This window comes from Trichophyton verrucosum (genome assembly GCF_000151505.1).
Source record: "Trichophyton verrucosum HKI 0517 chromosome Unknown contig00217_1.f1.exp, whole genome shotgun sequence".
NCBI lineage: Eukaryota > Fungi > Ascomycota > Eurotiomycetes > Onygenales > Arthrodermataceae > Trichophyton > Trichophyton verrucosum.
The window spans coordinates 16,069-30,006 of NW_003315508.1; the positions used below are offsets into that span (position 1 = coordinate 16,069).

Below are 13,938 nucleotides of genomic sequence, written 5' to 3' on the forward strand. Positions count from 1 at the left end.
ATCTCTACGTGGACAGGCCAGCAAGTGATCCCATCCAGGCTTTAGATTGTAATTCTCCCTCAGTTGACGCAGGCCTTTTTTTATTTGGCATTTGTTTCTGAGGAAGGAGAGGTTTGGTGGCCTCTTTAGCGTCTTGCAATCGACGAACAGTCTCATCTCGTCCTAATATCTCCATAGTGTTAGGAATGCCAATTCCAGGAGCGCCTCCAGAAAGAGCCCAACGAAGGTAATGGAAAAGCTCTTTTCTAGCCCCCTGTTCCGTCTTTGCAATGGAAGCATCCCCATCAGGGGTGGAGACTGAAGTATCGGAAAATATATAAGAAGCAATATTTGAACGATGAATTTCGGCTGTCCAGTGCTCCTCGGGGATCATGGTTAGAACAGCAGCAGCAGTATGGAGGGTGGATATTGGGATCGCTGGTTCAGATGACGGATATTTAGCAGCAGCAGCAGCAGAGGTATATGCGGGCCGACTTATTGCCTGCGTGAAGAATGTTTCGTTTTGCGTAACGAATTCTTCAGCGGTGGTATATGATCGAGCACCTTCTTGCAGGAGAGATGCTACATATTTATTGAGTGGCCTGCCTTTGAGAAGAGGCGATCTAATGATTTATTAGTACCCCGACTCCATTGTTTTGCGTTTTCAATGCCAACGTACAGATTTTCAGGGGTAAATCTCCTCAGAACTGCATTGACAACCTGCTGGGTTATAGCTTCGAACTGCGGACCTCCTTCAGCAGCATACCGTTTAGCGTGTGCTTTCTGAAGGAACCAAAGCTTTTCAAAAGCAACAACAGTGTTTCCTTTGGTAAGCTTTAAGTTAAACTAGCCATGATATTAGTATAGTACTATCTTCAGGAGCAAATAGATGATACATACGTTCTCTTCTAGCTCCTTTAGGCTGAACACGTCTGATTTGCGGGTATGAGACCACCCAAGTAGGGCTGCAAAGTTGGAAAGGGTCTCCGGGAAGATACCCTGCTGATCTTTGAAAAAGGATATATCGATGTCTGCGTTCCGCTTGCTGAGCTTTTGGCCGTTCATATCAACCAATAGGGGTACATGGCCAAACTGTGGCGGTTTCCATTCAAAGGCGTTATACAGAGCCATATGCATGGGCGTTGAGGACATCCATTCGGTGCCACGGATAACATGGGTTATCTCCATGAAGTGATCATCCACAACATTGGCAAGATGGTAGGTTGGGTGACCGTCGGACTTTATAAGGATTGGGTCTAGATATACACCCTCGTGTCCCCCTCGTTGTCCAACCGGACGATTCTGGCCGGTCTTTCCATACACAAGATCGTTGAACATAGGATACTGGTCATCAACCCGTAGACGAACAACATGAAGCTCTCCATTAGCTGCTCGCTCGTCAGACTCCTCTTTAGATATTCCCGCGCAGGTTCGGTCGTATCCTGGTGTCAGTCCCATCTCGTTGCGGTGTCGAGCCACACTATCGAGGTATTCTGGCGTGCAAAAACATCTGTATGCATGGCCACCGGAGATAAGTCGCTGCGCTTGGGTTTTATAGAGCTCGGTTCGCTCGGACTAAGGGCCTTTTATGAGCTTGGGGTACAGTGGTGTAGTATCAATCTGGGCCAGTTTACCTGTCTATACGGCCCGTAGGGGCCGCCAACTACTGGACCTAGAGCCATTTAACATCAGAACAGCGTTCTCTCTCCCATATTTGTGTTTCATATTGAGGCCCGGTCGTACCTTCGTCCCAGTATATGCCAGCCCATCGTAGATCATCGTAAAGCCGTTGCTCGGCTCCAGGAATTGTCCTTTTCTTCGACCGTCAGTGAATATTCCTGCAGTTATAGCAATTCCCCTACAGCTAAGCTCCCCAGAACCAATATTATCATACCTGGTCCGTATCTTCAATGCGAAGAAGAAACTGGCCTCCGGTGCGTTTTGCGAGCAGGTAGTTAAATAACGCCGTTCTGAGCGATCCAAGGTGAAGATACCCTGTCGGTGAAGGTGCAAATCGAGTTCGAGCCGGTGTATCAGGTAGGGTATTCTTAGTTCTTTTATGCGACAGACTGGCTGTGGTCGAGAAATGCGACTGGCAGCTCTGGCAGACCCAGGGAGCTCTGGCGAGGAGCGCGCGACGCGGCAACATAAGCGCTTTCATGGTGGACAGGCAGTTTAGCTATTCATCATCAAGCCCAGCAAGTGAAGGGCCAGAAGACAGATTCACTTCTTGCATTCAGCATCCAGAGACAGGATACTGTAACTGAATGATGCTCTTTTCCTTCTTGCTTCACTCCGGTTGCTGTCAAAGTAAGAAAATTACTTTTAACAGCGTTTCCTCCCGCCGCTAAAAATTAAAAAAAAAAATTTAAAGAACTTTTCCTCTAACTACCAAATCAAACAACCGGAATTACAAATTTTCATACTTCTTGCGATCTTGAAGAAACCAAGATAATATTGTCACTGGAGGCTGTGACTGCTGGAACGGACCGTTCAATATCTGTTCTTTGCTCGTTGAATCGGCGGAGACCTTTTTCGTCTCGTCCTAAAGTTGTGAGAGCCGGCGGGCGGTTGAGCAGAGAGTAAGTACCAACAGGCAATTGTCAAGGGAATATCTGAAGGAATCTTCCAAGCGAATCAGACAGCGGTACTAACCTGAACAATTAGTGAGTTCCGCCGCAGCAGAGGTTGATCTATATGGTATATCTATCTTCCCGGGAAAGCCATCGACAGAAGGTGATAATGGGATGATACTGATATCGGTAAAACAGAGGTTTTGAACCTTGACAGATCCGCATCAAAGGAAGAGATTCGAAAAGCTTATAGAAAGGTATGAGACGGCTGTTACGAGATACGGTGACGCTTTTTATGGACCATTTGCTGACCAGGGCTAAACTCTCAAATAGCTAGCTCTCCAGTATCACCCAGACAAAGTCCAGGAAGATGAACGAAAGGAGTCGGAAATAAAATTCAAGGCTGTCAGCCAGGCATACGAGATTCTTTATGATGAAGAGAAGAGACAGATCTACGACACTCAAGGAATGTCGGCGTTCGATGGGTCTGGCAGACCAGGTGGCATGGGCGGAGGACCTGACCTCGATGATATACTGGCCTCCATGTTTGGCATGAATATGGGAGGTGCAGGCATGCCTGGCTTTGCTGGACCAGGAAGACGCCGGAAGGGACCCAATGAGGAACAGCAATATACCGTGAGTCTAGAAGATCTTTACAAGGGCAGGACGGTAAAATTTGCCAGTACAAAAAACGTCATTTGCACTTTGTGTAAAGGGAAAGGTGGTAAAGAAAAAGCTACTCCAAAGAAGTGTTCCACTTGCGGAGGCCAAGGTAGGGCATTATTTTGGTGGTGCCTACTTTAAATATATGTTACTAATTATATTGAACAGGACAAAAGGAGACCTTGGTACAGATTGGACCAGGCCTGGTCACTCAGTCTATGATGAAATGCGCCACTTGCGATGGTGTTGGTTCTTTCTTCCAGCCAAAGGACAAGTGCAAGAAATGTAAAGGAACGAAGGTCACCGAAGAAAAGAAGATTCTCGAGATTTACATCCCTCGGGGTGCAAGGTATTGATATAATGCACACTCTGCCTTGATTTCCCTAACTAATAGTGCATATAGGGAGGGTGAGAAGATCGTCCTCGAAGGGGAAGGTGACCAGCAGCCTGATGTCGAACCCGGTGATATTGTCTTTCACTTGGAACAGGCTGAGCATAAGACTTTCAAGCGTGATGGTGCCGACCTATCTGCCACTATAGAGGTTACCCTTGCCGAGGCGCTCTGCGGATTTTCCCGTGTTGTTTTGAAACACCTTGATGGAAGAGGAATCGAAATTAAGCATCCCCAAAAACCTGGCGACGTGCTTCGCCCAGGCCAAGTCCTCAAAGTTGCCGATGAGGGCATGCCATTCAAGCGTGGCGATGCTCGAGGTGATCTCTATTTGATAGTTGAGATCAAGTTCCCTGAAGATGGCTGGGCCTCGAACCCAGCAGTCTTGAGTCAACTCCGAGAGTTGCTTCCAGTGAACAAGGCACCCGCCATCGAAGCTGATACTGTCGATGAGGTAGAATTTGACTCCAAGGCCAGCCTAGATAGCATGGGCGAAAATGATAACCAGGGAGGTGGTTCCTGGGTTGACGAAGATGATGATGACGGTGAGGGAGGTGCTCAGTGCGCTACCCAATAGTTCTGAGAATCATCCTATCATTGCTGGGTGGACATCGTTGTTTTATCCGCCTGTACTCTGCTTGCTATTTCCTTTTTTGTTTAAGCCACTACTTACCATTTTGGCTCTCATGACTTTACCTTGATGACTCGCTAGACAAAGACACGACTTGTTATCGGAGATCAGGCTTTTAGGCGTTTGGGATAAGAAAAGAATAATTGGTTTCATTCTTCCTCTCTCCTCTTCATCTTAGAGCCTGGTGGGAGTGCTTCGTTGATTGATTTCGCCGGCACAGAATCATTTGCATGAATGGCTAAAAGAATAGAGAATGGAACCGGGATTTTTTATAATGATACATCCTACAACTTTGCATTTTCACTTTTTCCTTCAACTAGTAACCTCTTCAGCCCCTTGCGAATTGCTGCATTCATACCAGCCGAGGTAGGTTTCATGTCATTTTTCTGAACAAACACATGAGTGAATCCACCTACAACTTTCACAGCTTCTTCACCCCGTTTAAAAACTCCAACCTCATACGTCACGCTAGATTTACCCAGCTTAATAACACGGAGTCCTAGATCGAGTACATCTGGGAAAGCAACAGAGGCGAAATAGTCACAATATGATGATACCACGAGGCCAATCTGTGCTTGTTCTGTAGCCGAGTTTCCCGAAGTTGAGTTGGATGTGGATGGATTGAGGCCACAGTAGGATATCAAATATGAATTTATAATAGAATCAAAAAGGAATGCATATATGCTGTTGTTGAGATGCGAGTACATGTCGTTATCGGACCTTTTGCTGCCAGTTAGTTGTGTTCAGTATTATGCAAGGAGATTTGCCTACCATCGTGTACGGTACTCCAAGTGGTATGCGTAATCCTTCCTCGTTCTGCCTTTCTTGCTGGAAAGGTCATTTTTCATATTTCTTGATCTTCTTTGAATTTGCTTTTATAGTTTTATTTTCCTTAAATGATAAATTCAACATGAATTATAGAGCACTTTTTGATTAATGTCGAGTATGGATCAAAATGCAAGTCACGATAAGGTTGAGCCGAGGCTTTTTCTTATCAGATAAGATGGATTACTAATAGTAACCTAAACCTTATATCGATATAAACTCATATCACATGATCGAAATAAAGATTTGAGGGATGAAAGTTTTGGGAGATGTCGAAAAAGATATCAAAATTGAATTGCGCATTCAGTCAAAAGCTAAGAGGCTGATCGTTCTGTGCGTTACTTCTCTATTTCTGGTATTTTAGCTTTTTGTTGCTTAACTTCACTTCTGGCGCTCTCATCGCGTGCCCTTGCCTACCTGGCACGGCGAGGCTTCCACTCCCCTCCAACCATGGCTCTCACAACCTATGAAGAACCGAAGCCAGAGCCTGAGGTTTTCAAAGAACCTCCTGAAGTTTGTGTTACGCCATGCGACCCCTGGCCACGGCCCTATTACATTGAAAAAGGGCTACGTCGTGTGGCCCCGTACTACTACACCTACAATACCTACTGCAAAGAGAGATGGAGGGGGAAGAACCTGTTGGATATCTATTCTACGGAGTTCAGAGACAGGCCAAATGGATACTATGTTTGTCTTTTCCTACTTATACCATTTGCCTAGTTCGAGTCGAAACTGATCTTTATTATTTACAGAAAGCTGCCATCGATGGTGGACGGATTACTATTGACGGCAAAGTTGCTACGGCCGACAGCATAATAAACAACGGTCAGGTCATCTCGCATACATTACATAGACATGAACCCCCCGTGACTAGCCGTCCGATCAAGATTATTCACGAGGACGAAGATATTATTGTTATCGACAAGCCTGCCGGTATACCAGTGCATCCTGCTGGGAGATACAACTACAATTCAATAATCGAGATAATGAGATCGGAGCGTGGGCTTGGCTGGATTCCATATCCATGCAATAGGCTCGATAGACTTACTTCTGGCATCATGTTTCTTGGAAAGCACCCCAAGGCTGCGGAACAAATGGCGCAATCGTTACGATCACGAACTCTTCGAAAGGAATACATCGCGCGTGTAAAGGGCTATTTCCCCGACGGGGTCGTTCTTTGCGACCAGCCGATGCTAAAAGTCAGCCCTATCCTTGGTTTAAATCGAGTTAGAGCCACAGGAAAGGATGCTCAAACGAAATTCCGCCGGATTGCATACTATCCCCCTGTAGAAAAGGAGGATAAGAATGGGGAGGCCACTGGCTCACAAGGCCCTGACTCCAGAGCATCCACACCACCCCCGTTGCCTGCTGATGTTGACGAAGGATACAGTATTGTTCACTGTCTCCCGCTCACAGGACGAACCCATCAAATTCGAGTTCATCTTCAATTTCTCGGTCACCCAATTACAAACGACCCAATATATTCAAACCGCCGCGTCTTTGGTACCAATTTAGGCAAATCTGAAAGTACTGGTGAAAACGATGCTGAAATCATCGATCGTCTTTCACGCATGGGCAAAACTGAGCCGGCAGATTCCCTCTGCTACCAAACCTTCCAGACTCCACCCCCAGAGCGTGTTACCCTAGGTGGTGATCCAAATGTTGTCAACGAACTTCTTGCGCGCGAGCACGATGTTATGATAAATGACTATCTTAGGAGGAAATGTGAAAAGATGAACGGAGAGAATTGTGAAATATGCGGCACTGAACTGTACTCTGATCCGGGTGTACATGAGATGGGTATATTTCTCCATGCAGTTGCATATGCTGATAATGCCGGTAAATGGAAATATAAGAGCCAGATGCCTGAATGGGCCATGCCGCCTGAAGGTGCTGAAGGGCCAACGGAGGCACCAGAGTGGACCGAAGACATAGATGGTGCTGTTGTTATTGGGAAAGGCATGATGGAAGATGATGAAACGGCTTTGGTAGAAGGGCTGGGTACTATCAACTTGACGAAGTTAAAGGAAGAGAATGTGAAAGCGGAACCTGTTGCGTCTAGCGGCTAAGCGTTTGATGCTATAGATCTTCGTATATAGAATATAAAATTCTTGCATATAATTATAGACTCACGGTTTTTAACGACGCGAAACTACATCAAGTACGGAATGCAAATATTTTACGTACTCATTGACTGTGTGGTGAGCAGCTATGATAATTATATCGTAATATCATGAAACTTGTACATCCGAGGTATGCTTCTTTGCTTCATAGGGAAGTCCAGTCACACCATTGGGAAGTCATTGCTAATGGGGATGCAGCTGGTTGCAGTGTGAACATGACCAACTGTCCGCAGGACCATTTGAGTGAGAATCGGGTAATTTATTCATTTTTTTATAAATTCATCTAACCCAACCCTGGTAGGAAAACCGCGTTTCCTAGAGTAGAACAAGGACGAAGATTAAGTGATCATGACAACACCCAGTTCTCCCCAACCGCCCAGCAAACAAACGAACAAAGAGAGAAAGCGTTTACGATTCGGTCGTTAGTCTGCCCTTAGCGTTCGTGACCTTGACACCGAGAGCCTTGGCCTTAGCAATGATATCGACTCGCTTGGCGGAAGAAACCGCGTGACCGATCCTAATTGGCGAAAAAGTAATTAGATATGATCGAAGAAATAGAGAGATTATAACCTCTGCTTTAATCGAAAGGCATCCGGGGGAAACGTACTCAGCAGCGTATGTGCGGTTGTGCATCAAAAGTAGTTCAACGTCCTTCGGGTTCTGGACAAGGAACACTTTGTGCCCGGAGGGGATCATGTGGCGGGTCTTCTTGTTGGAGCCATAGCCAATCTATTAAAGTCGACCTTGCATCAGTATATTCCATTCAACCTGTAATTCCAATTTGCGTCGCCAATACGGAACTTGATTGTGTAACGGGTGTCCTTCATTCTCCAAGGCGCCGCGTGGTAAGAATAAAACGTACTTTTGGCATAGCAGCCTGGCCGGAGAAGCGTCGGCGGACACGGTTGTCAATACCCTTTGGTTTGCGCCATGAAGGGTCAACACGCATGTAGGTATCAGACTGATGTCTGTTGAAGCGCTTCTTGTCTATATCCCAACAACAAATTCAATCAGCTAATTATCTTCAACCATGTCTTTATATTTTCCCATCCGATAACGACGTATCCAATTGCTTCCCGTGAGGCAGCACAAGCGCGAATGACCCAGAGAAAACCGGTTATATTCCAAGTGCACATAATTCGAATCGACGGTCAAGTTATTTGGAGGGAGGGATGTTCGAGATAGACATACGCTTCTTCACGATCGGGACATGCTTCTTTGCGGCGACCATCTGATGAACATGAACACAGGTTAGTTCAAATAAGCCCCAACAGGAGGACTCAGCATCAATGTCTGTGACGCCAGTATCGAGGGTAAACGCACCTTGGCTGATGTTACGGCGTCCCGAAGCTACTCGTTGGGTGGTTGTTCTTCGTTATTGTCGTCGTCGAAAAAAGGAAGAGAAATCTCAAGATTTGCCCGCAGTCGCTTTTCCAACGAGTCGCACTTCCCGTTGTAGACTAGCGCAAGTGTTTCTAAGCGAGGAGAGAAAAAAGGTCTAGGGTTGATGACTAATAGCCCTATCTTCTTTGCTGAGTAATTTAGTCACATGACGTATAACATTAGGTAATTATGATGTAATCAGGCAGAAGGGACGAACCGCCAAGACAGCAAAAACAGAAACAAAACAACAGCCGCATCTTTCTTGCTAACTGACGGGATTACTATCATACGGTATGCGGCAGTGGGATTATTATGTTAATAAATTGACTGCTAGCCGAGGACTGAGATAGAACTCCAGAATTAACACAGACACCTGAGCCCTCTTAAACCATGAAAATGCAGCAAAAAGGCACCTGAGCCCGAGTGATGTTTCGGGTGAGAAGGTAGTGAGACTACTAACTAACATATCGCATAACCATCATATAAAAAGCAGTTCAAATCATCACAAACGCCATAGTGGGGTATAACGCAGGGGTAAGTAAGGGGTATGAGCAGAAGGAAATAATGTACGCGCCGGAGTTATGGGTTTCCTATCAAACCCTTGACTCTTTCAACCCGCTCGACTGCTTTCTCCAACCGCTCAAGCCTCGTCCTTTTCTCCTTGTCCCGCTTTTCAAGCACCTGGACACGCTCCTCGAGCTTTGCTCTCTCCCTCCGCTCGTTTGCTACCATCTCATTTGCTCGCATGAATAGCTCGGCGCTCAGTTCTTCGAGTTCGGTATTTGCTTGCGTGAGACGCGACTCTGCCTCCCTCCGAAGGGCTTGTTCGCGGTTCAGCGCGCCCTGCAGGAAACTGGTTGGCTGTGGCAGGCCGTTGTAAAGTGGGTTCATGGCCGAATGTTCTCCGTTTTTGCCTGCTCTTGTAGATGGGGGAGAAGAAGACGAAGAGGACTGTGGGAGTTGGCTTGAAGACACTGATTGACGAGACTGGGTCGCGCTGGCGTTGCTACTTGTTCGTCTGCCATAGGGGAGGTATGAAGCAAGTGTTGCCAGTCTAGTTTGTTGCCGGGGAGGAGAGGGTGACTGCTGTTGTTGTGGCGGGTGCTGATCCAGGTTCCGGAGCTCCGGCGCGCTCACGGGTTTAGACTGTGAGCTTTGCGACTGACTGCTCATTCCATCCTCATAGTCAGCTAGTTTCTCGGCTAGAAGTAGAAGATTTGGGTGGTCAGCCTTCTTCGTAGTGTTGTGTACTCTGTGTGAAACTGTTAACATACCAGAGAGAGCAGCTTTCTCGGTCGGCAGCCTGGTCTGCGCCTCCAGTTCCTCTATCCGCCTCTGCTGGGCTATGTTCCTCTCTTGCAGCTGTCTATATGCGCCCTCAAACCCACATCTCGGGCAACCGGTATTTGACAGGCCCTGCGCATCACTGAAGCCGCCGGCTCCTGCAGCGGCTGCGTCCAGGGAGTACGGCGGCCTAATATGCGTAGGTGGGACTGCTGCCGTAGACATATGCTTTTTCCGTCCTCAAAGTCGCGAATCTTCAGAGTCATCCGTGTGCTGTTGGCGATGGTAGAGGAGTCGCATAGCCGCCCACTACCTCATGCTAGCAGTCCTGCAGCTGCAAGGGTCGGGGCACTTCGGTCGCAGGAACCGGCAGGGATGCAGAACGGCAGGCGGGCACTTCTGTATAGCAAAAGCAAAGCAAGTATTGTAGGTATTTGATGTGCGTCTGGGGAAGATTGACAAGTCGACTGCAAGATGGATCAGCAGGCACAGAACTTCCTTTCGGCCTTTTGAAACGAAGGCTGAGAGGAGGCTAAAAAAGCCACAGTATGCAGGTCAAAAGTTTCGACAGACCCGAAGCCACTAACCGCCGGCTTCTCCTTTCACTTTCCGCTAACTCTACTCCGTAGGCTTGAAGAACAATGGATTTGTTCAGATGAAAGAGAATCCTGAAAGAGAAGATTTTTATTTCGGTTCTTGGACCTAGTGTTCGCTAGGTGAAACGAAGTGCTTGCTTGCCGTGCAAGACCTAACAACTTTGCCTCGTCCGTTCCCCATGGCGAATCAGGGGGCCTGGTGGATAGTTACAAAGGTACGTACCTTGATTGATATCAATCAAACTTCAATAGAACCAAACACCGAAGAAGCATTATCCGGGTGCTTTGCGCGTAGCAAAGCCTAGATGTGTCCCTCGGCAGCTTGTACAATAGTTATGGAAGTAAATTATCACCGAACTCCTCTATCCTGCTTGCAAACTATGGAAACGCTTTTCCTTCTCCAGACGAAACACACTGTAGCAGATTGGAAGAGGAAGAAAAAGGAAGAAGAAAATGGATTCCGATAGGAAATACAGCTAGCTTTAGAGAAGGGGGAAAGAAATTGTATAATAAATGGGAGCAAAAAGCTGATCAGACTCGTAAGAAAAGACCGTTAGTTACATGTATGCGCAAATCTTAGACCAGGGGAGAAACGGCAGCTGGTCTCGACGGCAAAGAGATATTGTGCAACAAGGGCGGCATTCCAGGGGGAGACGAAGGGCGAATATCATTTTTCGCTTGAGCGAGGCAGGCAGCCTTACCAAAGGCGAGAGCGGATGCTGGATGGAAGCCGGAGAACGGAAACCCTCAAAGCAGAAACATATTCGTCTTTCCGAGGAACCGAAAGAAAGATCCCTAGTACCGGCTATGTCCGGCCGGGAATATGGCAGTCGAAGGAGATGTCATAGCTAAAGGAGACTCGTTTGATGCCGATGCTGTAGTATTGATCCCCCAAACACCAGTGTAAAAGAGACACCAGCGAAGCTGCGCAAAAAATAAAAAATCATCAAAACAACCAGGTCTTCCGGAAGAAAAAGCGTCATGTACATCGTCAGAGTACATGGAGAGCAATGATGAAAGAAACCCAGCAGCCTTTTTTCGAGTCAGTCTCAATCAAAACGCTAGATAAATCACTCAACAGTAAAAAGTCATGCAGGTGAAAAGAAAGGTAGAAAAGAACAAGGAGACAAGAAATCGTTTGGCGTTTTTTGTAGAGTGACATGACATGACATGAAAAGAAAAAGTTTCAAGTTTCCCGTGGAAAAACAAGGTATAAAAGTAGGCTGGGAAGATATGCTGCAAGAAGACCGGGTACGGTCTGTAGGGTAGATCGATTCCTACTCTTCCTTCATATCGCAGTAGCCAAAAAAAAAGAGACAAGAAGACGAAACTTAAAGGGGTAGTTAAAGGGAAGAGAGAATTGAATGAAGAAAGGGATGTCGAGTAAAGCCCGTTAATGTAAAGAAGGAAAAAACTGCATCGTCATTTTCGGAAACGTTGAAAGACATCGCTTATCTGATCGTTATTGCGAGAAGGCAGGGGGATGGCGGAAGAGCAGCTGCATAACAGGGGTATAGAAGCGACTCTGTGAGTTGTTTGACATCCAAAGATAGATTGGAGAACGTCCAGCATATTGCGGTGACCTCATCTGCAAGTCCTCCGGTGTAACCTTCTTCTGATATTGGGTATCAAATTGTTGATGCCTAAGAGGCCTGGCCACCACGGTTATAGTTTCCACGACGGGGGTTCTTCTGCTTTGCGCTGACGGTGCTCCATCCGTCTTCATCAGGAGTAGCAGGAGAGGCAGGAGAAGCAGTCTCTGATGGAGTACCTTGAGCAGGAGGGCCACGCTGGGAGGTGCTGCGAGATCCTCCGCGGCTGTGAGGTGGTCCACCACGGCCACGTCCACCACCGTTTCGCCAGCCGCTGCTTGTCCGGCTTTGTAGCGGTGGGCGGCCCTTGTCTTTACCAGCTTCAGTCTTCTGGGTAGGAGCGGCTGCCTTTTCGGCTACCTTTTCAGCTGTCTTTTCACTCTCATCGGCAGCTTTCTCCTCGCCTTCTTCGCGTTTTAGAATTTCAACAGGCTTTCCTTCTGTTGTATCTTCTTTGGTTCCATTTGCTTCTGCTTTCTCGGCTTCCTCCTTTGCAGCCTTCTCAGCTTTTTGCTTCTCTAGACGTTCGGCCTTAGCCTTCTCATCAGCCTCTTTCTTCTGTAACAAGGCCAGCTCTCGCTTCTCAGCTACTTCCTTTTCACGGGAAGCAGTATCAATGGGCTTTGCGCCTCCAAAAATGCTGGACTGGGCTTCGGCAACAGCTGGGGAGGGTGCAGTAGCCTCCGACTCAGGGATTGTCCTCTTCTGCAAGTTAAGTCTCGGTCTTGCTCCAGGGACAGGAGCTGCGGCGGCGGCAGTTGGAGTTACAGGCTCAACAGGAGTTTCCGGTTGAGCAGGGGCATCCGGCCGCATCCTAGCTCTCCATTGGTTATCAAGCTCGGGCGCAGTTGGAGCTCTTTCAGGAGCAGGACGCTCGGTAAATTCTCGGCGGGGAGGTCGAGAGCCGTCTTGGGAGCGGCCTTCACCCCATGCTGGGGAGGCTCTGCGGATCTGAGGGCCATCTTTGCTGTGGGGACGACCCTCCCTAGAGGGAGCGCTTTGCAGGCTAGGAGAAAGAGGTCCCTTTCTCTCCCAGTTGGAAAAATCACGCGATCTACCGTCGTTGGCCGCTTCATAGCCACGTCGGCCAGGGCGCTCATTTGCAGCATCAGAAGCAGGGTCGAAATTGCGGGCGCCACCGAAACCTGGGCGATCTGATACGCGTCTCTGACCTGGAAGGTCAGGCAGTGGGCCCTTTCGGGTCCAGTCGCTAAGGTCTCTTCCATCATGTCGGTCCTTGGCTATAAAAAGGGTTAGTCACCAGGGTTGATTTGTTTATCGGAAATTAACGGTAAAGAGTTACATACGAGGTTCTGCAATGCTCACTCGGATATTTCTCCCTTGAAGGGAGGTACCCTGGAATGTTAGTGCCTTCTTGAGGCCGTCAACTGAGGCAAATTCAACATAGCCAAAGCCTTTTGGGGATCCAGTAAGTTTATCCTCCACAATACGAACACTGGTAACCTCACACTCAGCGAAGAGCTCCTGGATACCGGCCTGGGTGGCGTCGAAGGAAAGGTTACCAATGTGAGCGGTATAGGGTGGCTGGGTGGGCATAGGCAGTTCTTCTCTCACGGAGTAGCCACAGTCTTTTTTTTTGTCAGAAGGAAGACTGTCAGCAGAGCAGGCCATTGTCAAAGGACGCTGTTGTTTCATACCGTGATGCTCTTGGGCATATCCGCCAGACGTTCCAAACGTGCTACGTTCACGGTCTCCGCCATAGCCAGATCTGGGTGCGTAGGAGGATACTGAAATGCATAGATGTTATTATATTAGGAGATGGTAGACTCGAGATTTCGAAGCGAGATAAACTCACCGGCTGTGTCGAAAGGAAATAGTCAGCGATGATCGTAACACATACACGGATAGTAAGCACTTACATGGAATAGGATTATCCT

General features: G+C 47.6%; 7 protein-coding genes across 7 annotated transcripts; 2 read left to right on the plus strand and 5 right to left on the minus strand.

The window, feature by feature from the left end:
• Nucleotides 1-4: 4 nt before the first annotated feature.
• On the minus strand, nt 5-1,437 carry TRV_02448 (uncharacterized protein; the record flags this gene model as incomplete). Its single annotated transcript, XM_003023300.1, has 3 exons — nt 5-602; nt 659-813; nt 880-1,437. 3 exons carry the CDS (start codon nt 1,435-1,437, stop codon nt 5-7), a joined length of 1,311 nt encoding a protein of 436 aa, XP_003023346.1.
• Nucleotides 1,438-2,676: 1,239 nt separating this feature from the next.
• On the plus strand, nt 2,677-4,183 carry TRV_02449 (uncharacterized protein; the record flags this gene model as incomplete). The annotated part of the gene is made up of 4 exons (XM_003023301.1): nt 2,677-2,715; nt 2,886-3,324; nt 3,384-3,564; nt 3,619-4,183. 4 exons carry the CDS (start codon nt 2,677-2,679, stop codon nt 4,181-4,183), a joined length of 1,224 nt encoding a protein of 407 aa, XP_003023347.1.
• A 338-nt stretch (nt 4,184-4,521) lies between these two features.
• On the minus strand, nt 4,522-4,944 carry TRV_02450 (uncharacterized protein; the record flags this gene model as incomplete). Its single annotated transcript, XM_003023302.1, has 1 exon — nt 4,522-4,944. One exon carries the CDS (start codon nt 4,942-4,944, stop codon nt 4,522-4,524), a length of 423 nt encoding a protein of 140 aa, XP_003023348.1.
• Nucleotides 4,945-5,512: 568 nt separating this feature from the next.
• TRV_02451 (uncharacterized protein) lies at nt 5,513-7,131 on the plus strand (the record flags this gene model as incomplete). The annotated part of the gene is made up of 2 exons (XM_003023303.1): nt 5,513-5,749; nt 5,815-7,131. The coding sequence occupies 2 exons, from the start codon at nt 5,513-5,515 to the stop codon at nt 7,129-7,131; spliced, it is 1,554 nt and encodes a 517-aa protein (XP_003023349.1).
• A 462-nt stretch (nt 7,132-7,593) lies between these two features.
• Nucleotides 7,594-8,134, minus strand: TRV_02452 (uncharacterized protein; the record flags this gene model as incomplete). The annotated part of the gene is made up of 2 exons (XM_003023304.1): nt 7,594-7,914; nt 8,048-8,134. 2 exons carry the CDS (start codon nt 8,132-8,134, stop codon nt 7,594-7,596), a joined length of 408 nt encoding a protein of 135 aa, XP_003023350.1.
• Nucleotides 8,135-9,147: 1,013 nt separating this feature from the next.
• Nucleotides 9,148-10,077, minus strand: TRV_02453 (uncharacterized protein; the record flags this gene model as incomplete). Its single annotated transcript, XM_003023305.1, has 1 exon — nt 9,148-10,077. One exon carries the CDS (start codon nt 10,075-10,077, stop codon nt 9,148-9,150), a length of 930 nt encoding a protein of 309 aa, XP_003023351.1.
• Nucleotides 10,078-12,091: 2,014 nt separating this feature from the next.
• On the minus strand, nt 12,092-13,672 carry TRV_02454 (uncharacterized protein; the record flags this gene model as incomplete). The annotated part of the gene is made up of 2 exons (XM_003023306.1): nt 12,092-13,281; nt 13,348-13,672. 2 exons carry the CDS (start codon nt 13,670-13,672, stop codon nt 12,092-12,094), a joined length of 1,515 nt encoding a protein of 504 aa, XP_003023352.1.
• Nucleotides 13,673-13,938: the final 266 nt, after the last annotated feature.